The 22505-nt window shown below is 39.4% G+C and overlaps 5 protein-coding genes across 7 annotated transcripts; 4 read left to right on the top strand and 1 right to left on the bottom strand.

Annotated features, from left to right (window-relative positions):
• The first annotated feature begins 1917 nt into the window (after positions 1-1917).
• On the top strand, positions 1918-5512 carry LOC127251830 (uncharacterized). 2 transcript variants are annotated; one of them, XR_007838975.1, is made up of 3 exons: positions 1918-3034; positions 4308-4464; positions 5263-5512. XR_007838975.1 is itself a non-coding variant. In XM_051275729.1 (2 exons), exon 1 carries the CDS (start codon positions 2048-2050, stop codon positions 2735-2737), a length of 690 nt encoding a protein of 229 aa, XP_051131686.1. In that variant the 5' UTR covers positions 1920-2047; the 3' UTR covers positions 2738-3034; positions 4308-4706. The 2 variants fall into 2 exon arrangements, 1 of the variants encoding a protein (XP_051131686.1); XM_051275729.1 differs by lacking the exon at positions 5263-5512 and having other exon boundaries at positions 1920-3034; positions 4308-4706.
• Positions 5513-5808: 296 nt separating this feature from the next.
• Positions 5809-8670, top strand: LOC127251829 (protein NRT1/ PTR FAMILY 5.6-like). The gene is made up of 4 exons (XM_051275728.1): positions 5809-6358; positions 6647-6864; positions 6956-7500; positions 7574-8670. Exons 1-4 carry the CDS (start codon positions 6211-6213, stop codon positions 8427-8429), a joined length of 1767 nt encoding a protein of 588 aa, XP_051131685.1. The 5' UTR covers positions 5809-6210; the 3' UTR covers positions 8430-8670.
• A 508-nt stretch (positions 8671-9178) lies between these two features.
• LOC127252043 (aldehyde oxidase GLOX) lies at positions 9179-11232 on the top strand. The gene has a single exon (XM_051276040.1). The coding sequence runs from the start codon at positions 9557-9559 to the stop codon at positions 11150-11152; it is 1596 nt and encodes a 531-aa protein (XP_051131997.1). The 5' UTR covers positions 9179-9556; the 3' UTR covers positions 11153-11232.
• A 1013-nt stretch (positions 11233-12245) lies between these two features.
• Positions 12246-16099, bottom strand: LOC127252052 (BEL1-like homeodomain protein 9). The gene is made up of 4 exons (XM_051276052.1): positions 14848-16099; positions 13254-13621; positions 13114-13174; positions 12246-13041 (listed from the first exon to the last, which is right to left on the bottom strand). The coding sequence occupies exons 1-4, from the start codon at positions 15715-15717 to the stop codon at positions 12481-12483; spliced, it is 1860 nt and encodes a 619-aa protein (XP_051132009.1). The 5' UTR covers positions 15718-16099; the 3' UTR covers positions 12246-12480.
• Positions 16100-17841: 1742 nt separating this feature from the next.
• On the top strand, positions 17842-21026 carry LOC127252087 (uncharacterized). Of its 2 annotated transcripts, XM_051276102.1 has the most exons (7): positions 17846-18657; positions 19104-19280; positions 19386-19535; positions 19691-19792; positions 19885-19955; positions 20033-20100; positions 20483-21026. In XM_051276102.1, the coding sequence occupies exons 1-7, from the start codon at positions 18463-18465 to the stop codon at positions 20719-20721; spliced, it is 1002 nt and encodes a 333-aa protein (XP_051132059.1). In that variant the 5' UTR covers positions 17846-18462; the 3' UTR covers positions 20722-21026. The 2 variants fall into 2 exon arrangements, with proteins under 2 accessions (XP_051132061.1, XP_051132059.1); XM_051276104.1 differs by lacking the exon at positions 19104-19280 and having other exon boundaries at positions 17842-18657.
• The last annotated feature ends 1479 nt before the right edge of the window (positions 21027-22505 follow it).

Genomic DNA, 22505 nt, shown 5'->3' with positions numbered 1-22505 from the left:
TCTTATCCCAATCATATTCTTTCTATACATATAATCACCAGAACTCATCTGCTAATTGGTGGAAACTGTATAAATCCAAAAAAGGAGGGTTTTCAGAGGAAAAAAAAAAGAAAAAGAAAAGGTCAATGTTTATGTGAAGTTTGAATGGAAACTGTATGGATCTGCAAGAAAAGAGAAATTTTTAAAAAATAAAAAAAGAAGAGGTTTTTACCAACCAACATAATCAATAAATAGACAGATATATATATATATATATTATCTTTATTCTTCTCTTTTGCCCCTTAGCTATTTATAGTGCTCGCAAACGGATCAGGTCGGGTCGGGTTCAGGTTTGGATCAGCGCAAACGAGTCTTGAACTTGACCCATTTAATTAAATGAGTTGATATTTGCATCCTTAACTTAACCGGATCTTTTATTACTCGGGTCAATCTGAATTTGACTCATATAACCTGTTTAAATTTAAAATATTTTAATTTTAATCCAAAATTACAATTTAGACTAACAAAATTTGTAAATGTATAATATATATACATATTAAAGCAAAAAATTATTTATTCATGTCATAAAACATATATTCAAGAATTGAATTAACAAACACTATATAATAATACACAATACAATCCTTTATTTTTAATTGTTTATTTTTTTTAAATTGGCCATAAATATCGAATTGTACTGATAAAATTTAAAAAATATATTTAAATTTAAAATAATATTAATTAAACAGGTTATACTGGTTATTTTCAGGTAAAAAATATAGACCTTAACCTTACCCATTTAATTGGTTAAACGGGTTTGACCTAATTATTAATTGGATCAAAAATCTCAACCCAAATCCAACTATTTCAGATCGGGTTCGGGTCGTGTTAATTTTTGTCAACCGTGGCTAATTAGCTTGCGTTTCATCAAGAAACACCAGTATTTTCATTGCACTTAATCACTGATGAAGAAATATGTTAGTTACTATTACACAAGATATAAAAATATAGGTGGGGACGTATCATAGAAAAATCCAAGTAGGAGGAATTTGGGTTTGGACATCAAGCAATAAATTTAGGTATTGCTTCATAGACCAAAAGTCTCAAACTTTAATCAACACAAATTGACTTTATTCCATTGATATTAATTATTAAATTAGAGAAATCAACTAAGCACCCAATTAAGATATTCTTTCCTAAACGATACTATACTTGTCAAGAGGCACCTTTTAAACAGACTATAATCTTATTAAGCTCCAACAAATTCGATATATATATATATATATATATATAGCTGCAGCAGCAAGCATCATGCTGGAACGATAACCATAAAGGGGACACAATATATATATCAAACCAGTGGATGAATTCATGATTGAGAAGGGGATAATGTAATCAACAAAACCAAATCTTCTCTAAAGAAAATATAAAATAAGTGATAAAGTTAAGAAAAATGATGCAGATGGATAGATAGATATGCGTGATTGTAATTACAATTGTGGGTTGTTGGCTGTGGGGGTCATGATGAGGCCATAATTAATGATCATTGTTATTGGAAACAACTGATAATTAGATGTATATGTGGGGAAGATAACAATCAAAAGCATTGTTTGAATTTTAGGTTCTGTTTAAATATGTATTTGGAGGATATTTGGAATTTTTTGAAATTTTTTAGGGAATAATAAAATGTTAATGCTCTATAAGAAAAATGATTATCTGGTGTGGTATTTTTTAAATCTTAGGAGCATTATAGTAATACTATTGGCAGAACTTAAAATTTGATTTAAGTGTGCCTGCTGGACTAATTTTCCTTGTCCAAAGTCCATATTATTTTAATGGGCTTCTGATCCGGCCCATAAAGTAAAGCCCAGACTAGATTCTGTAGATGCTGATCCGAAATATGACGTAAACTAGAAAGTCATAGCCCTAATATTTACACTATTCTCGGACCTTCATTTCACCGTCGTCTTCCTCTGGGCTCTGGTATACGCCAGATTTTCATGTTTATGTGAATCTGTAATTGACTGATTTGTAGAGTGCTTAGGCTACTGTAGATTCAAGTCTGCGGATGTCTCTCGCGATTCAAGCAGTTCCTCAATTTCTTCCCTCAGGCAGCACAATGCCCGCTCAATGGTTATCTCTAACCCAAAATTTTTCCAAATTTTCCCTCAATTATCCAACGTCAGTCCCCTTTCGGACGATTCCGATATGGATGGGCTGTCCCCGGATCAGTCCAGGAGGGCCCACGAAAAGGAAATGGAGGACAATGCAGGCCAAGAAGGCAAAGCAGCTGCATAAGGCTGGATTGGCCAGAGAACGCGAAATATACAAGTTGAGGAAACAGGCTGAACTCAGAGCCGCTACTGTCGAACTCGAACGCCCATGGGAGAGGGCTGCGCCGCCGAAAAATGCGTTGGATGCTGGTGTCGAGGAGCGTTTGGATGATTGGTTTCAGAAGCCCGATGGCCTTCATTTGTTATCTGATAGGGACAGCCATGGCAATATATTGCTGTCGTCTTCTGGCTTTTCACCTGAAGGGGTTGGTCATAGGGTTTATGGGAATACGGGGGAAATGATTCCTGCGTCTGAGGATATTTGCTTCCCCCCTTTGGAAGAGGACTTCTACACTCAGCCAAACAATGTAAATGTGAGGAAATCAAGTCAGCAAAAAACGTGGCCTTGCAAGAATTCTAGAAGCCGAAGGAGTGCTTCATATAAAGGAGAAAGCGGGAAGAATGGCAGAAAAAGTTGGAAGTGAGGAAGGAGAGAGTTCTAGCAACATTTACTTTATTAACTGGAAAGGAAGAAGTTCTGTAGATGCAGGATTTCCTAGTAGGGGTGACAATCATGGGAGAAGCAGAGGGTAGATGGGAATTTGATTAAAGAACGAAGGATGTTAATGGTTCTCCTACGAGTGCAGATGGAGTAGTGGATTTCACTTTTATTTGATACCAAAGTTCATAGCTTTTCTATCGAAAATTTGGGTCTAATGCCATTCGTCAGCTATATCTATTGATTGGAGCAACAGAATGAAGGCTGAAGATTGTGAACACAGGTCAGGTACCAGTGTTCATTTTCTTATGCCCGTAAATGCTATATGCATGTGTACGTCTAGCTGTATATTGCAATCAGAGATTGTGCGAAGGATCTTTAATTAAGCATCGATCATTCTGCTATCCATTTGTGCTTGAGAAAAGAAAGATGTCATTTCCTATTACACTGATATTGCGGTCTTAATTTAATTGAAATTCAATGTATGGATATAGTGTACTTCAATCTTAAATTGCTTGCATACACATATAAATGATTAGATTTCTAAGCACGACGAACTGTAGAAAATATTTATATATCCTTTTTTTGTTTCAAATATATCCTTGTGGAAATGGTTGGGTAGCTTTATCTTATGGTCCAAATTTGTGCAAAACATTATCTTTCTTTTTAACATGTAGCCAAGCATGATTACTGTATTGTCGTCAATTTTGCAACTATTTCTTAGTGAAGGTAATCAGTTTAGCTGTCTAACTATGCTTTGGCTTTGCACTGAAAATGTTGGACAAGAATTTCTTATACCAAATGTTATGCACCATACATTGATGTAAGATATGTAATCCCTTATTAGATCTTTAAATATTCATTTACACATAGATCTGTCTTTAGGATAGTGCTTTTTCATTACTCTAATTCTTCATGGTCAGACCACGTTCTGCAATGCACTGAATGTAAGGTGATTTCCTTATGATCCTGTGTGACTTCATCTACGCGGTGTAAGCTAAAACAAAAACCACACATGCTTATTAATCCTTCTCTAACTGTCTTAAGGGGGACATGATTTTCGAAGTGCTGTCCTTTCTTTTTGTTCTACCTTTATGTGTGCCATCTTTTTGTTTTTTGTATAATTTATTTCTCTTTTTTCAAAACCACTAATAGGGAAACAAAACTGGGGCCTAGGATGACTGAACATTCCATTTTTGAAGGAGACTAAAAAAGCATATGTTTTTAGCTGCCATATCATGTTCTAAAACTGGTGCAAGAAGAGATGAATAATTCATGTGAATTATTACAGACTGCTAAAGCTTTAAAGTTTCCACTTAATAACCTTAGTGCTTTTCATTTTGAGATAAAAAAATTGACGTTTTTAGGTTAAAAATCAGCTGATGGGAAAGAGGAAATAGGAAAAGGATCAGTGCTTTCCATCAATCAATTCTTCGGCAAATAATTCATATGGCCATGAAAATCGATGCCACATTCCGTTTGAGTGTGTGTACTGAGCTTTGGTGAAGAACATATTCCTGTCAAGCTGTCTGAAGCATCCATATGCATTTATGCAGGTTTACCGTTCTGTCTCTGTTACTGAAGAATTTCTTGTTGCCTCTGTGATTGAACGAAGATGGGAATTTTCTCAAAAAACGTCTATTTGATCTCTCCTATGAGTTTGACCACTTCCCACGTGGTAAAATCTTAGTGGGGCAGCTGGATATGGATTCGGTATCTTTTTCTCCAAATTTCAATCACATCCCATTGAAGTTTTTCAAGAAATTGATCTATTTACTTAGTGGCTCTTAGTGCTAATAGGGATCTGAGAAATCAAGTATTTTACAGATCATATGAAAGAGCTGAGTACCTTAAATGCCAGCATGAGAATCACATTGCTAATTGGACACCCAAAGTCCATCTTCTTACTTAAAAAAAGATTTGATGTTTGTATATGAACACCTCTCCCTTTTCAGTGTGTTGGTGGTGTCTAAGGAATAAACAAATGGATGAAACCAAATTAAAATTGCCATCATCATCGAGTAGTGGCACTATTTGATATCGTTGTTGATTTTAACACATGATAATTGACGAGAAAAACATGCATATATTAACAAATAATTTACTTTAGAAACTAAGATAGGACAAGTGATGGATTTGTGAGACAAGATCATCCTCCTATCCTAGTCGGAATACACTGAACAACGCTTGAATGGACATTACTGCGAAAACAACATACTGCAGAAGGTTGGGGAAGTTGCAAAGTTTTATTACACACGTGTTTCACAGATTCACATTTTACTTCAATAGATAGTCAAGAACCCTAAAATCATAGTCCTAAATCCACCCCAATCTTGTAATCTGACAACATAGAGAAGGATATACATGCAACTTGGTAATGATAATTCCATCTCATTAGCCCATCAAGAGATGCCCTGTTTATGATTATTTACAAGAATTTCTCAAGCAGAGACAGAACTTGTTCAAATACTTGCATGTGGGACTAAAAAGCAACTGTCTTTTCCATTGCAGGATTGAGGAATTCTGAAACAACCCTTTAGAATTTGTAGTAATTAGAAGCTATCTCATCTCGAGTACACAAAGAACCACATGCAAAGGTTTAGAGCAAAGCATATTTTACCAAGAATGCTGACAGGCAGCGGCGGATCTATTAAGGAAGGAGCAAGGGTGGGCTCCACTTCAACTCCACTTTTATTTTATTTTATTAAATTTTTTTTTATTTTTAAAAGAATAATATATATACAATCTATATAAAATATTTAAAATAAATAAAAAAATAATAAAAACATCAAAGTGTTCGATTTTTTTTTTAATAAAAAATTGCGTTAGTTTTTGTTTTCTTCAAAATATAATATATCAATATTTACTAATAAAAAAAATTGTTTTTTTATTTGGATTATATTTGATGTAATAATTAATATTTAATATTAGTATGCAAAAAGTAAATATAAACTTATTAAGTGGACGATAGTAGTATTATTTTACAAATTAAAAATTTATTTTGTATAAAAATTTTGCTCCCCTCTGTTAATATTTTAGTTCTGTTAACAGGGGACCCTCAACACCAAACCGCTTTATTCTCTTTAAACAGATGAAACTCACATTTTTAACTGGGGAATGAATGCTATTCCGATCCGCAGTTACGATCAAAAGGGACAGGTTATATTAAGTGGGAGGAATCAAAATATTTTCTCCAATCACAATCATTGACAAGAGTAGTACTGTTTACCCTCCGCATCAATGTGCTTTTTGTGGGGATAATTTTAATGGTGATTAGAGAGGTTAAGAGACCAAGATTCTGGTCTCTATATATACAAGTTAAGATCCCTGCAGACTTGCATCCACCAAGAGTCCTGAAAATTATATTATATGTCCTGAAAGACTCTATTGAACTGTACTGATTTTGGTTAGTATCTTAGAGATATTAAATTGTTTAGGATTACTTAGAACTTGACAGGAATGGAGATGAAGCATATGAGAAAACATGATGGCGCAGATGGAACAACGGACAAGGAGAAATGGGTTTATGATTCTTCGTTAGATCATAGGGGGCGAATCCCTCTTCGAGCTTCCACTGGGGCATGGAAGGCTTCCTTCTTCATTATAGGTAGTGGATTTTATGAACCAGATAATGTAGACAACTTTGTTCCAGTTTCTTTTTGTGTTCTCTTGGATTATATTTGAAACAAAATTAGCTGAATCCTTGACCATGGTTTAGCATTCATGATTGCCCTCTTTTCAATAAAATTGCTTTTCAACACTTGTGATCATTTGTTTTTTGTTAGGACAAGGTTTAAAATTGTTACAAGATGCTTAGTTAATGTTTGGGAAGCTTAATTAAGAGATACCGACAACTGTACATTCATCTTCTAGTTTTCATGTATTGTGTGGGCAGGAATTGAGTTCAGTGAGAGGTTGAGTTACTTTGGAATAGCAACAAGTTTGATCATATACCTGACCAAGGTGATCCAGCAGGACCTGAAAACAGCAGCCAAGAGTGTCAACTATTGGGCTGGCGTCACCACAATGATGCCCCTTCTCGGAGGATTTCTAGCCGACGCCTATCTTGGCCGATTCTCTGCTGTTCTTGCATCCTCTATCATTTATCTCATGGTGACAAACTTGCACTTCATTTACCATATCATCACTAACAACATATACATATATATACAGTCGATATGTGATCCATTGAATTCTTGTACAGGGCTTGCTTCTCCTGACAATGTCCAGAGTTGTCCCGGGCTTGAAACCTTGCGACAGCACAATTTGCCAAGCACCGCGAAAGATCCATGAGAGCATCTTCTTTGTCGCTATGTACTTAATCTCCATAGGGACAGGCGGGCACAAGCCTTCCTTGGAGAGTTTTGGAGCTGATCAGTTTGACGACGATCATCCTCAAGAGAGGAGAAAAAAGATGTCCTTTTTCAACTGGTGGAACCTCGGCCTATGCGGTGGCCTGGTGCTTGGCGTCACTGTAATAGTTTACATCCAAGATCGCATCGGCTGGGCTGCTGCAGACATCATTCTTACTGCAGTGATGGCTCTCACCATACTTATATATTTCCTAGGAAGGCCTGTTTATCGCTTTAGGAAGCCGTCGGGTAGCCCCTTCACTCCGCTGATGCAAGTGCTTGTAGCTGCCATTTCCAACAGGAACCGGCCTCATCCATCTAATCCCAATCAGCTTTACGAGGATCCTAAATCGGACAGCGCCCATGGACGGCCCCTTCTGCACACTGACAGGCTTAAGTGAGGCATTTGATCAAATAATTACATTTACAGTTTAAAAATTACTACAAGCAACAAGAGTTCTGTCTGCCAGGTTTTTCGACAAGGCTGCAATAATCGGAGAGGGACAGAGCTCCTTAACAGAGAGACAGAATCCATGGAGATTGGCAACTGTAACAAAAGTGGAGGAGATGAAGCTGGTCGTAAGCGTGATTCCAATCTGGATAACTACACTCCCGTTCGGCGTCTGCGTGGCTCAGGCGGCGACGTTCTTCATCAAACAGGGCACGACGCTTGACCGGAGAATCACCGACACTTTCGAACTCCCACCGGCGTCGATCTACGCCCTGGCTGCAGTGGGGATGATAATCTCCGTCGTGATCTACGACCGAGGGCTAGTGCCGTTGCTGAGAAGGGTGAGGAACAACGAGAGAGGCATCACCATTCTACAGAGAATCGGGCTGGGGATGATCTTCTCGGTGGCGACCATGGTGGTGGCGGCATTGGTGGAGGGGAAACGGCTGGCGGCGGTGGCGAGGGATCCGGTGAAGGGTTCGAGTTCGATGAGCGTGTTCTGGCTGGCGCCGCAGTTTCTGATAATCGGAATGGGAGACGGGTTCGCGCTGGTGGGGCTGCAGGAGTATTTCTACGATCAGGTGCCTGATTCGATGAGAAGCTTAGGGATTGCGCTGTATCTGAGCGTGCTTGGTGCGGCCAGCTTCATCAGCAGCCTTCTGATAACGGTGGTGGATCGTGCGACGGAGAGGGGCGGGAAGAGTTGGATCGGGAAGGATTTGAACAGCAGCAGGCTTGATTGTTTTTACTGGCTGTTGGCGGGGATTACAGCTGCCAACATTGCTGTTTATGCATTCATTGCAAGCAGGTATTCTTACAAGAATGTCGTCAGGGACACCTCCGGCGGCGACGCCGCCGCCAATTGTGCTGCTTGAATAATTAGATTGTTTGTTGTGTGTATGTGTGTTTGGATGTGTGAGAATCATGAATCTATCTGTATATTGCAATTTATTAAGAGGGTTTTTAAGGTCGTGTTTCTAATTTTCGTATTGGATTCTGATCCGATTGGTTTGTGGATAGCAAATTCAATGTTGATAGAAATCGTTGGCCCAATACATTGTGAGCCCAGAGTTTGGTTGGATTTGGGCTAAATAATAAAAACTAAATATTATTCAATTTAAGTGGGCCCAGATGAAATTAAAGTTTTTTTTTGTAGTATTTTTATTTTTTGGTTAGAAATGGACAGGCCTATTCTATCATGTCTAACCAATAGAACCACGCTATTTATTATTACAATCAACACTTCAATAATTAAAGCCATGTCTCTGTGGTGGACGGTGGTAGGGGTCAAATGGGGATAACGATTTGTTTCATAGTTAATATTAATTAATCTAATTGATGGTAATGACGTAACGGCGTCTATGTTTATCATAACCAAGAACAATAATACCGTATAAGAATTATCAATAGGCCCACAAAACTATCGAATTTTGTCTCTCCATTATCCTCCAATTATTTCATTTATCACTTATTTTATAATATTGAATAAAAATAAATTGCCCCGTACGAAAACGTAAAATTCCATAGTGACTGCACAAAAATACATAGTTTTGTTGCTCCTGCCATAACAAAGCAATCTCAACCCTTCATCATATAAATGAACGGCTGCTGCTGCTTCCCACTTTGGTATCATAATTATTCTTGCGGACAAGTGACTATGACTTTTACAGGGGATTCCATGATCAAACTGTGTAAGTAATCAAGGGCTTGGTTCTGCAGTAAAACTAAGCAACAATTTCGTTACAAACGTTGAAGAGAAAGGGGGAATTGCGATGATATTTGAACCGATTTGATCTTCTTCTTGTTCTCATATCCATTACCTGACATCATATGTGATTGCAAGAGGAAGACCGATTCTTGAATTGTTTGTTTTCTATGGCTGAGTTTGGGCATATCTTCCCACGTCATTCTTTGCAGTTTAAGGGGACATCAGCGGCCATTCTTTCTGACACAAGTCTCTGAACACACGATCCTTTCTGTCTTCTTCCTTCTTCCGATTCCCATGACCACCGCTCAATTCATCCTGCTGCTACTCTGTTTCTTAAATGCCGCACGCGCTGACCTCCCCGGCGCGTGGGAACTCCTCGTCGCCGACGCCGGCATCGCCTCAATGCACACAGCGGTCACGCGTTTCAACACGGTCGTCCTCCTCGATCGGACCAACATAGGCCCCTCCAGAAAACTCCTCCCCCCAAACCACTGCATTGTCAGCCCCACAAATCCTCGCCGGAAAGACTGCACCGCCCACTCGGTCCTCCTCGATTTACGAACTAACGGCATCCGCCCCTTGACAATTCTCACCGACACGTGGTGCTCATCCGGCCAATTCCTCCCCGACGGCAGCCTGGTCCAAACCGGCGGCGATTTGGCCGGGTTTAAGAAGATCCGCAAGTTCATCCCCTGCGAACCGGGTTCTCTCTGCGATTGGGAAGAACTGCAGGATGTTCAGCTGCACCAGGGAAGATGGTACGCCACTAACCAAATTCTACCCGATGGTTCCATAATTATAATCGGCGGAAGAACAGCCAACAGTGTGGAGTTTTACCCACCGAAATCAGAGATCGGTGCTGTAAATTTGCCCTTCCTGAGCGAAGCCGAAGACAATCAAATGGACAATCTATATCCCTACGTTCATTTACTCCCCACCGGAGAGCTCTTCATCTTTGCCAACAACAAAGCCGTATTGTACGATTATTCTACCAACAAAGTGGTCAAAACTTACCCAATTCTTGAGGGCGGGCCGAGGAATTACCCATCGGCGGGATCGTCGGTGATGCTTGCTTTGACCGGAGACTACTCGGCGGCGACGGTTGTCATCTGCGGCGGAGCAGAGTATGGTGCGTATTTGCAGAGGATGGCGGATAGTCCGGCCCACGGTAGTTGCGGGCGGATCGAGGCAACCCGACCCGATCCGGTTTGGGAAATGGAGGACATGCCGTTTGGGAGGATCATGGGGGATATGGTAATGCTACCCACCGGTGATGTTTTGATTATTAATGGAGCTCAGGCCGGGACCCAGGGTTTCGAGCGAGCTTCGGAACCGTGCCTGTTTCCGGTTCTGTACAGACCGGATCAACCCGCCGGACTCCGGTTCATGACCCTGAAGCCCGGCTCGGTTCCGAGGATGTACCATTCGACGGCGAATTTGTTGCCGGACGGAAGAATTTTGATCGCAGGGAGCAATCCGCATTACTTTTACAAATTCAATGCCGAGTTCCCCACGGAGCTGAGGATAGAAGCGTTTTCGCCGGAGTATCTGTCGCCGGAAAAGGCCAATATTCGTGCGGAGTTGCTTGATTTGCCGGAGAAGGTAGGCTACGGGGAAGTGTTCGAGGCCGCAGTGACGGTGGAGCTGCCGGTGGTGGGGATGATGGAGGTAAATTTCGCGAGTGCTCCATTCGCCACTCACTCGTTCTCGCAGGGACAGAGGCTAGTGAAGCTGTTGGTGGAAACTCCGGCCGTGGACGGCGGTGGCAAATACAGAATTAAATGCACCTCTCCGGCGAATGCGCGGGTGGCGCCACCGGGGTATTACATGGTGTTCGCAGTTTACCAAGGAGTGCCAAGTGTGGCCAAGTGGGTCCAATTGGTGCCATAATTTCATAAAATTATTAATACATTTAATTTGTTTCAAAAACAAAAAATTGAAAATATGGTCTTAGATGTCGGTTGAATTAATGCTCAATTTCTTGTAGCCAATAATTAATTTCTGAAAATGAATTATATAACAAATAAGGTAATTTTCAATTTCCAAAATTAACAATTCTTTTTATTCCCAACGGCTAGTTCATAGTGGAAAGTTTCCCCATATTGAATCCCAAGTAACAATTATTATTATTATTATTATTGTGGTGGTTAAAATCACCCCAATATAATAATAATCGCAACCACAGTGGGTACCAGAACAGTGGCAAATTATAATTGGTTTATATATATATATATAAATCTTGACAGTGTACTTTCTCTGGTAGCTAACGGCAATACTATTATTATAATGACAAAAGAGGACAATTATAATGACAATTAGAGTAGTAGGTGGCCTTAGTTATTCTTCCCAAGTGGAAAGGACAGTGATTGTTCCGTAAGCAGAAAGGCTAACCACCACTAGTTTATTAATAAAATATTCGAATTAAATGATTTGTCTGTTCGCAAGGACAATTTTTAGGGTTGATGTATTACCATATTACTGCACATTCATCAAATCCAAATCATGATGAATTCATAACAAAAAGTCGATCTTGTTACTGCAAACTACCAACTCCAAAACCAAAACGAACCCTGTCTAAATTATTTTATTTTAAATTTAATTATCTCCAATCTCAAGCACTTGTAGGAATATAATATTGAGCTGGGCCTAACTCCTAAGTAGTAGTATTTGTCGGGATTTATTTGCACGTTTGTTTAAAGTGAAGTTCCTCAAATTAAAGGTGCTTTTACAAGCAACTTTATTCCATTGTTGGAATAATTACCTTTGCATTTTCAGCTTCTATATTTGTCGAGGGACAGACAGTGCAATCTTATAGAGGCAGAGGGGGGTAGTAGGTTTCAGCCATTTCCAAGTATATTGGCAACATGCACTATATATGTTATGTTTGCACATGTACTCTTTCAGTTTTCGGATCAAGAAATTAAAGGGCAATGGCCTTTATATGTGTTTCAATCACCATAGCTATTTTCACACAACATACAGATACAGTTGAAAATTCATCTTCTTGAGCAATGGCCTTCATTCATGGTCGTATGACGTACAATTCAATTATTAGAGGCATGATGCCAATTACAATTCTACTAGAAATTCAAATGGTTTGTGACCCATTTCGTTGGATGTTCTTGAAGCCTCTACGATACTATACCTTTGCTCAATCACCATCTCCATAATACAGATACATAGATATAGATAAAGATATAGATACAAATATTGTCTGTTCAGCCGACGAATTCATGCACGAGATGTCCGCCAATATGGTCCGATCTTCCAAACTGTTGGTTCTCAGCAGCGAATCCGCCGATCATGAACCCCTCGCCGCTCTGCGAATCCAGGCCGAATCTACGAGCTGCATTTATCGGGTAGGCGTCGGGAATTCCCATACTGTTCTGATGGAGGCCAAGAGTCAACGATACATTGCCACTGCTTGTGGGATTGCTGAAAGCCATCCCGCCGCCGCCACCGCCGCCGCCCAAGTGCTGGTTGTGCAGCCAATTGTCGTGCGACGGCAACTTCATTTGCCCTCCCTCATTTCCTCTAGGAGCTTCATTATCAGCCTCATGGCTTCTTTTCAAAGGGAAGTCTCCGATCCTCTGGACAGAAGTCGAAGCGTTTTCAGCCTCTATCGAGCAGCTCGTCAGCAAGTGATCTGTATTAAGCCTATCCGGAGGGTTTTCGCCTCTTTGCGACAATTTCTGAGTCTCGCGCATTTCAAGCATGTGTATCTCCTCAACCATAGGCTTCCAAAGCCTCACTCTTGCATTGATAAACCAGTTCGAAACCTAGGCCACATCGACACAAGTTAATGAAATGTAGATCCCATCTAAGACACAATGTAAGAGTTTTCTATCAACCTGGTTCCTCGAGAGGCCGGTTTGCTTGGCCAGCATTAGTTTGTCAGTGTCTGTAGGATAACTGTGGAAGACAAGGTATCAGTAAAACATATGTTACGAGGCTCATATTATGTGCCAGGGACAACGTAATCCATGCTTACGGGTGTAGAAAGTGCTCGAACAACCACGCCCGAAGAACAGCAACGGCGCGCTCAGGGAGTCCTCTTTGTGGACGCCAAACCGGTTGATCATTAAATCCTGTAGTGTGAAATGGTCTCTGGCTGTAAGTTCCTCTTCCCGAATTCTCCAATCGAAGAGCTTCATCTCTCTCCGAAGTTGTCTTGCCATGAGATTTGGTTATGCACCGGAGCTGATCAGTTATGGCATTCTTTAAGCATGTGAAATGTTTCGACATGGCCTTTAAAGCTAAATTGGCAAACGGAGCTGCGCCACTCAATCCAGCAACCGACTCGAATGCAGCCACAGCCGCCTGCATCTGTTGGTAATACTGCTTGTACCTCTTGTAAACCTTGAAAAAAAAAAAAACAAAAAAAATCCATCAATCATCCGGTTACTCCCTTGCTCGAAACTGTGTTCTACAATGGCTTCAGCATATATCATTGAAACCTAAATTGACTTTAGTTTTCTCAACAAGGATCTTAACGATCAATATCACAAATTAAGTCCATTTCTTGAGCTCGTATCTTACAGATTTCACCTCTTAAATTCATATAAAGAATCTTATATAACAAGAAAGTTAGATGTTATGCTATTTTTCTGTGATATTATGACGAAAGAAAAAAGAATTCATTGATGAAACTGATGCTCTAATGAACTTGAACTTCTAGAGTACATATTACGAACTGATGTCTGCTAGAGACTTAAGAGTGTCTGATTTCTACATGTTCTTTTTGGGGATAAGAAAGTATACTGAACTGATATAACAAATTGTAATTAACCTAGTGACAACAGAAAGAATCAAATTCTCCCACTTGAATTAAAGATTAATAGAGTGAATATATAGGAACAACGCTCATTAGGGATAGCCCCTTTCTTAAATTGAACTGTACGCATGATTTGGAGAATCAATCTTTTGAATTGATTCTGTTAAATATCTTTATACAATATGCAAACTGAACACAGTATAAAAAAAAAATATCAGAAACCAGAACTCAACACACTTTCTATGGCTCCAGTTGTACTTGTGCATATATTCCAACAGTAATACTACTCTTTAAAAGTGTAAAGTTAAAAAAAAAAAAAAAAAAGAAAAAATAAAAAAAGAAAGGACAAATAAAAATGCAATCTTGACATGACACTCTAATGCCTATCATACGAGAATATCTAGATCATATTAAACTTAGCTGGTGGAAAGTGAAAAATACAATGTCTATATAAAGATCCATTTATGTCGAACATTATCAGAGCTAAGTGCCTTTAGTGGCACAAAATCATGCAGCATATAACCTCAGTTTGCCTCTACCAGCAATAATTAATGATCAGCAAAGCAAGCCCTGTAAAGAATCTATCTTCATGGTTTTTTTAAATTAGGTTAAGAATCTGGCACTGTGTCTGAGGTCAATACTTGAATACTAAATAAATACTGGTTAGGTATGGATTCAGACCAGAGAACTGCTCCTAAATATTCACTGACAATAGATAGATATGAAAAATGGTGAATTTAATTCTAAATTCTTGTCCTGGCAAGTAAGCAATAGTCTTACAGTTACAGGTGTCATTAAATTAATTACTTACCTCATCAAGCATTGAGAGCAGCCTGGATTTCTTCCTAGTCTGGTCACTATTCCCATCAGTGCAATTCATTGAAGCGTCTTCACTCAAAGGTGGTTCTGGTTCTGGTTCGAGAGGTGAAGGATCCAATAAAGACGATGAAGACGATGATGAGTCAGCGGCAGTTTTGTCTCCATAAAATCCCCTTATCCCCATGCCGCAAAGTTCCTCCAGCAGCTGCTGAGCAGGTTTCAGAAACCTGGAACCCTTCAAGACGGAAGCGTAGCCTGTGAATGGACCCAATGGCACTGAGCTCACCTTGTGATTGCTGAACATGGAGGAGGAGGCGGAGGAGGAGTTGTATCTCTGCAGATTCAGCTCCAAAGGAAGACTGCTGTGGTGCGAGGATAAAGACAAGGACAGGCTTTGACCGGTCGTCGCTGCTGCGCTGCAGCTGCTACTGTTGGCCGCCTCTTGATGTGCAGCTATCGACTGTTGATGATGATGATGATGATGATGATCGTCGACTAGTCTATAGCAGTGCGCCGCCGCCGTGGGGTAGACGCCGCTGATCTCTTGGATAGGGCTAGGGTTTAACTGTACGGACAATTGTGGATCCACATACATATGGTTGGATGAGTTGATTCCTCCCCCAAAATTCATCAAATTCATGCCCTCCTCCTTGACGCTGGCGGTCGTATTGAAACTTTGGGGCCGGAGATTGGCGGCGGCGGCGGCGTAATTGATCAAATCCGACGAGACGAGCGACGGATCGTAGAGAGGGACTAGAGCTGCGCAGGCCTGGAGGTGTTGATTATCGGCGGTGGCGTTCACTCTCAGTTTATCTCTTCTGCTTTGCTGGGGGACATGATACGGTTCAAATCCATCCGCCATGAGCGATGCTATTACTATGCTCGACAAGGAATCTGCCTATATATATATAAAAAAATATTTATGCAGTGTGTTGTGTGTGTGTGGGGAAAGGAAGATGGGAGAGAAAAAAAGATGATGGAGCTTAAAGGGAAGAAAAAGAGAGCAACAGTGAAAAAGATAGGTCGATGATGATGATGATGAAATGAGAGATTACCGCATGATATATATTTATACAAGATTTTATATATATATATATATAGATAACTGTGTGTATAATTTGTATTTTCCCTTTTCTGTACAGTAAACAGGAAATTTGGGAAGATGATAAGAGTTAGTTCTGTTTCTTTCTCCTCCTGGTGATGGTGGAGAGAGGGAAAGGGTAAATAGCAGCCAAAAATCCATACACAGTTCCCACCCGACGCTCATCAACAGTGAAAGTACTGTGTGTGAGTGTGTGTTCGATACAGAGACACAGACACACATACAGTCGTTCGTATTTATTACGTACCTACGTAGAGGAAGGAATACGACAGAGGCTAATTCTTATGAGATCCTGGGATTCTTGCACCAACCGGATACTTGAAGGGTTGGGAACTTGAGTCCTGGGACCTCCTCTGGATTTCGACACAGAACTTGGTTTTAATAAACGGTACATTTTTCTTTCACATAAAAAAGCACTCGAAATAATTACGTATAAGGTCATTCAATGCAGTAGCTGTGTTAATTTGTCCGATATTCTTAGCAGGTGCAACCATTTATTTATCTATTTATTTTTATTACATTTAATTTTGTTAGGCATTTTTGACGCATAAACAGGCATTAATTATTATACCTTTGATTAAATGGTTTCCGTGACAGCCAGTAGCGTGGAGACGCGTGGCGTGCACACGTGATGACAGGCGCAAAACTGACTGACTGACTGACTGACTGATTGTAATATTATATTTATAGACAGTTTATATTACCACACGATAATAATAATAATAATAATAATAATAAATAAATTATACGTTAGGGCATCTCCACACTCTATCCGCCAAACAGTTGCTTTTTATTGTATGTATACATACATGTTCATTAAAAAATTATTATTTCGAAAAAGAGGATGATATGATTGATGGAAATAAATAAATCTTCTTTCGATATTATATTAATATTTTATTGTTGCCCTCCTTTTTCCTACTATTATTAACACATTTATTTTATTTGACTTCTATACACCCTGCTACTACTACTACTATTATTATTATTATTATTACAAACAAATAATCGTCTTTAAACCACACAATCCAAAAGTGAAGACAAATCTAGGGACTTATTTTTTAAATATTTTGGATCCATCCATCTAATATTATTACATGCTTTCATTGCTCCAATTTTTTAATAATAATAATTGAAATGAAGGAAAAGGAGTGCAATGTTAAGATGGGACGTATTTCCTTGTAAGGGACCCACAGGTTTTCACAATCTGATACAGACACTTGATTGAATTTCCAAAACAGAAGAGTATAGAGATACCCTCACTCCACCCTGCAGAATATAATATAGGATGGATATTACTAATACTCTACTTACTAGTATTTGCATGCATCAATTATTAATTTCCACAAATTTGAATTTAAAAAAAAACATGTATCATTAGCAGCATTAAATTAAGCGTGTATATACATATATATATATACACATATGGACATATACATACATATATTTTTACTGAGATTAAGAAACAGACGTCAGCAAGATCTTTTGCTTTATGAGCAGAGAGAGAGAAGATTAATAATAAATCCCCCGATTTTTACGAGGCTCTTTCTTACTTTCTTTCTTTCACTTGTCTGTCTGTCTGTCTGTCTATTTGTCTGTGTCTGCCTGCGTTCTCCATTGATTAATTTCCACCGCTGCACTTCAATTCTGAATAAATTTTGACGTATAGTAAAATAGGAATCGGGGGGAGGTAGCAATTATTACTGTACCGTACCACCGGGCGTATTTTATTTGTATTTGTATTGATGAATGGGAGCCGCGAGTCGCCGGCTGTTTGGACGGAGGAGATCCTCCCTCGAAATTCGTGAAGGTCATCAAAGTTGGGGGGTCCCACCCCTGTCAATAAAGAAGGCTGGCTGGCTGAGTTAGTAGCTAGACGTTGAGTAGAGTAGAGTAGTAGGCACTAGGCAGCCTTATTAGCTACCAGCTGCTTATCGCTTTCCAGAGAGCTGCAGCATTGCCATGGCCATTGCAGTCATCAGTACAGCACAGCAGTGCAGTCCTGTACACAAACTTATCTTGGCCGGGCTCGCCTCGGCTCTTCTCTTACCGTCGTAATACAATACAAACAACGAAACAAGGCATTTCATTCATGCCCTCCTCCATTAATACCTAATCTACCTCTCTACAGTTGATTTCATGGGCCTTTGTTCTTGTTCAAATCAAGTCAGATCAGATCAAATCAGGGGATGATGAGGCCGGGCCTTGAAATAAATGGATGGATTGGGCCTCCTGTCCTTTTGAGTCTTTGACTCTGACTACCAGTTCGATTTCCTTGCAGGCAAGAAACCGTTGGTTGCGTCGAAGGACGCGCCACAGCTACTTCTTGGGTCTACGACTCGTCCCTCGCTCTCGCTAGGGTTTTGCGTGAGAAATTTTGCCACGCCATTTACCTAAATTGAAGTGGAGTTCTGCGGCCCTTAGTTGGTTCCAAGGGACCTGCGTGGGTTTGTTGTTGTCAATTGGAGAGACGGAGAAATTTGGGGTTGGTTTTTGTAGGGCTTCATGGAGGCTGGAGTTGCTGCTGTCGGCGGCGACTCCACCACGAAAAAGTTTCGTCATCATCACCAGCAATCATGGCCTCCGCAGCCGCAAATTTCTCAGATTGGTACGGTGAATCAGCTCTTGGCCGGCGGTATCGCCGGAGCTTTCAGCAAGACCTGTACTGCTCCTCTTGCACGTCTCACCATTCTCTTTCAGGTTTTACTTTTAATGGTTTCACCATATCTTTTCTATGCCCGCTAATTTCATCTCTTAGTTATTAACATTTTACTCGAGACAACTTTTGATACTTTGATCGTAGGATTAATGGAAACAAAATTAAGGAAATTGGGACAAATATGAAATGCTTGGCCACAAGTTAAAGAATTTGTTTCAATGAATTTTGGGTATTAAATTGGTTATGTTGCATATGTAAATGGTGTGATTTCAATCTTCAACACCTTGACATTACTGGAATCTCACCAGTTTGGCACATGTTTAAAATGAGTCTGTATGGGTGTCATACTCTTTTTTATCCCATTTGATGTTTTCAAACTATAGACACTGTCATGAACTCTTATTGGCACACCAATATGTAATACATTTATTCTGTTCGATTTTTCTTACTTGATTTAAAATTTTCATGTTTTTAAATCCCCTAATAGGTGCAAGGCATGCATTCAGATGCTGCAATGATGAGTAAGACTAGTATATGGCGTGAGGCATTGCGAATTGTCAATGAAGAAGGTTTTAGGGCTTTCTGGAAAGGAAATTTGGTCACTATTGTTCATAGGCTCCCTTATTCTTCGGTCAACTTCTATGCATATGAACAGTACAAGAAAGTGAGGATTGATTAGATATGCACTGCATTTTAATACAGTTGAAGATTCTTATACACAGTTTATTGTGGTTTGTATTCCTTCACTCATACTCCAGGTTTTTTGCAGATTTTGAAATCAATTCCTGTCATACATGGGCTTGGGGAAAATAGGCATGGAGATTCTTTTGTGCATTTTGTTGGTGGTGGCTTGGCAGGAATCACTGCTGCTTCTGCTACATATCCGCTGGATCTTGTCAGGACACGGCTTGCAGCTCAGGTATATATGTAATCTAGGGAGTGCATCTAACTAGTTCATATTCTGTCATGTCCTATGGCTGAATCAGTTTTCTAGTTGTGGAAGCAATATGCCTCATTCAATTTCATTTTGATTACCTGAATACACTTTTTTTTTATTAACCTATTATGTCACAGAGGAGTGCAATATACTACCAAGGTATAAGGCATGCACTGCATACCATATGCAGAGATGAGGGCTTTCTTGGTCTATACAAAGGGCTGGGAGCAACACTATTGGTATATCTTATCACATTCCATATATCCAGTTCCGCAAGTTAATCTCTCAGTTTTCTAATGGCTTTGAGTTTGTTTGTTTTTTGTTGATGCAGGGTGTTGGACCCAGTATCGCAATAAGTTTTTCAGTTTATGAGGGTTTGAAATCTTATTGGTATTCTCAAAGGTGTAAAGAAACTCTGTAGCTTAAAATAAATAATATTCTTCATTCGCCTCTTGCTGATGCAATATTGTTTTCACTAGGCCTAATGATTCTACAGTAGTGGTCAGCCTGGGTTGCGGCAGTGTTTCTGGTATTGCATCTTCAACAGGTTGGTTGGTTACAGGCCCTGTTTGTTTAGTTTCAAAGTAGTTTCTTGATTTACTGTCACTGGGAGTGAAGATCTCATGTCACAAAAACTGGGATTGAAGGATGACAAACTTAATCTGTCCTAGTGACCCCCTTTCTCTACTTCGTTGCACTGCTATATAGCCTACGAAAAATTGGTCTGGTTTCGCACTTAATACCACTTAATACCTTTTTATATCTCCTGCCACTACCCGATAGAGTTATATTACAATGTGCAGTTGACACATGCACCCATGCCTGAACTTCTTCACACTGATCAGTTTTGTGATGTTCTAAATATGACTCTGTCAATTGGTATTGGTTGTTTCGTGTTTAGTTTGACCTTACGTTCTTATTGAATGCAGCAACATTCCCTTTGGACCTTGTTAGGCGAAGAATGCAGTTGGAAGGTGCTGCTGGTCGAGCCCGGGTCTATAAGACTGGGTTGCTTGGAACGTTCAAACATATAATTCATACGGAAGGGTTGCACGGCTTATATAGAGGGATTTTGCCTGAATACTGCAAGGTTGTTCCAAGCGTAGGGATTATTTTCATGACATATGAAACATTGAAGAAGCTACTGTCACATGGACCTTTCGTGTAGTCTGCAAGTAATGCCGTAGCTCTCTCTTGATTCCATTTGTGTATAATAACAACAAACATTAAAGTCTTCCATGGTACATAACAAACTTCCATGGAGAAAAATTTTGTGTTGCAGAGAATGTATAGACTATTGAAGGCTTGATGTATTTACATTTGGTTATTGTTCCTTTGTAGTTTAGGTAGGGTTAATAGGTATATATTGCATTGATAATTGTAGATGGGCAACATGAAGAATTTTTATGTTGAGCTCGTCATGTCAATAAAAATACATTGTTATGTTGAATATCAAAAAACATGTGTTGGTCACATGATGGATTTTGGGTGCATTTTTAGCTCATTGTGATGTGAAATGTGTGAATTGAGAGGCAAATTCTAATCTCTTCTGCATGCCAAGTGTTGCATCAGATTCTGCTTACAAATGAAAGCATTGGCTATGTATTTTGAATCAATCCTCGTACAAGTGTAGAATTTATGATAGCTTAGTATTTGGGATTGTGATTGAGATTGGGATAGGGAAAACCAAAGTAGTGTGCAATAATAAGATCCCCACAGTTACACTTCTCAATGTTCTTTCAATCATTGGATCAGCAATTCTATAGGCATTTGTGGAGCATCTGAACACTTGGATAAAACCAAAACTTATACCAAACAGGAAAGCTTTTAACTTTCTTTGGAGCATAAATAAAGGCAGAGATGTTACATAGGAGCACACACTAAAATCAGATGTGATATTGCTCATTCCTGATTCTTAGACCTAATTCCCACAATAATACACCTAACAAATTGCTTGCAACATTGCCTTTTATTTCATGTGTCCTTTTAGGATCAAGCAAAGTGTAAAAACAACTGCAAGAAAAGTAACCACATGCTGCTCTTACAAACAGCAAGGTTCATAACAAGCAAAGGAACAATAGTGTTTACCATATTGATCTGTCAGTGTAGGATAAATAGCTGGAGAATCCACAGGTACAGGAACTTGATAAGCTTCTTTTTGAATACTGGTGTCACTTGCAGTCTTCATTAAACAATTTGAAGGAACAATCATGTGTTGGTATGTGGTTCTTGCCTACATCTCCAGCTGGGCTTATTTTCAAGAAAGCGGTCAAGGATCAAATTTCGTTCTCTCATACAAGGAAAGCTAAGGTTCCCTCTTATCACTGGCTAAAAGGGAACCAAATCGATGATGATTAATGTGAGAACCTTATCATTACTTATTATATTCTATATTTTTCGCACCACCGAAAGGAATTTGATATTGGTGCTCTCTGAGGCTATATATATCTCCATCTCACCATGCTTAAGGTTCATCAACCCTTTTGCATGAAAAACTTGTCTAGTTTATTTTCACCTCAGTAAATATAATTTCTTGAGCAACAAAATAAACATGGGGCGAGGATCAGGTAATCTGCATCCTGAGGTTTAAAGGCTTTGTACAGCTAGTCATGAATCTTAATCCTTGGGCTGCAGATTACCCCATCCTCACATCCAACACAAACACTGAACCATCAGATCAACTCCTGTGGTAACATGTATTTTTTGCCAACATATTTCTGGATTGCTTTCTTAGCATGTTGTGATAATTTTACTAAACAGATACAACTCTTTCTGATTGCCAAGTCATAAACATCAGGACAAGCTTTTTCTGCAGCAAGCTGAAATAATCTCCAGAAGTTGTATATTTGATGCTTTCAAGCAAAACTACCATTTTGAACACTAACAAGACAGCTTAATCTGTAAATGATTGAAAGCCTTTTCTAACCATGCAGATCAGCATGCTGAACTATA

The sequence above is a fragment of the Andrographis paniculata genome, unplaced genomic scaffold (genome assembly GCF_009805555.1).
Source record: "Andrographis paniculata isolate CXL003 unplaced genomic scaffold, ASM980555v1 Contig45END, whole genome shotgun sequence".
Classification (NCBI taxonomy): domain Eukaryota; kingdom Viridiplantae; phylum Streptophyta; class Magnoliopsida; order Lamiales; family Acanthaceae; genus Andrographis; species Andrographis paniculata.
This window is presented reverse-complemented; position numbering and strand designations above follow the sequence as displayed.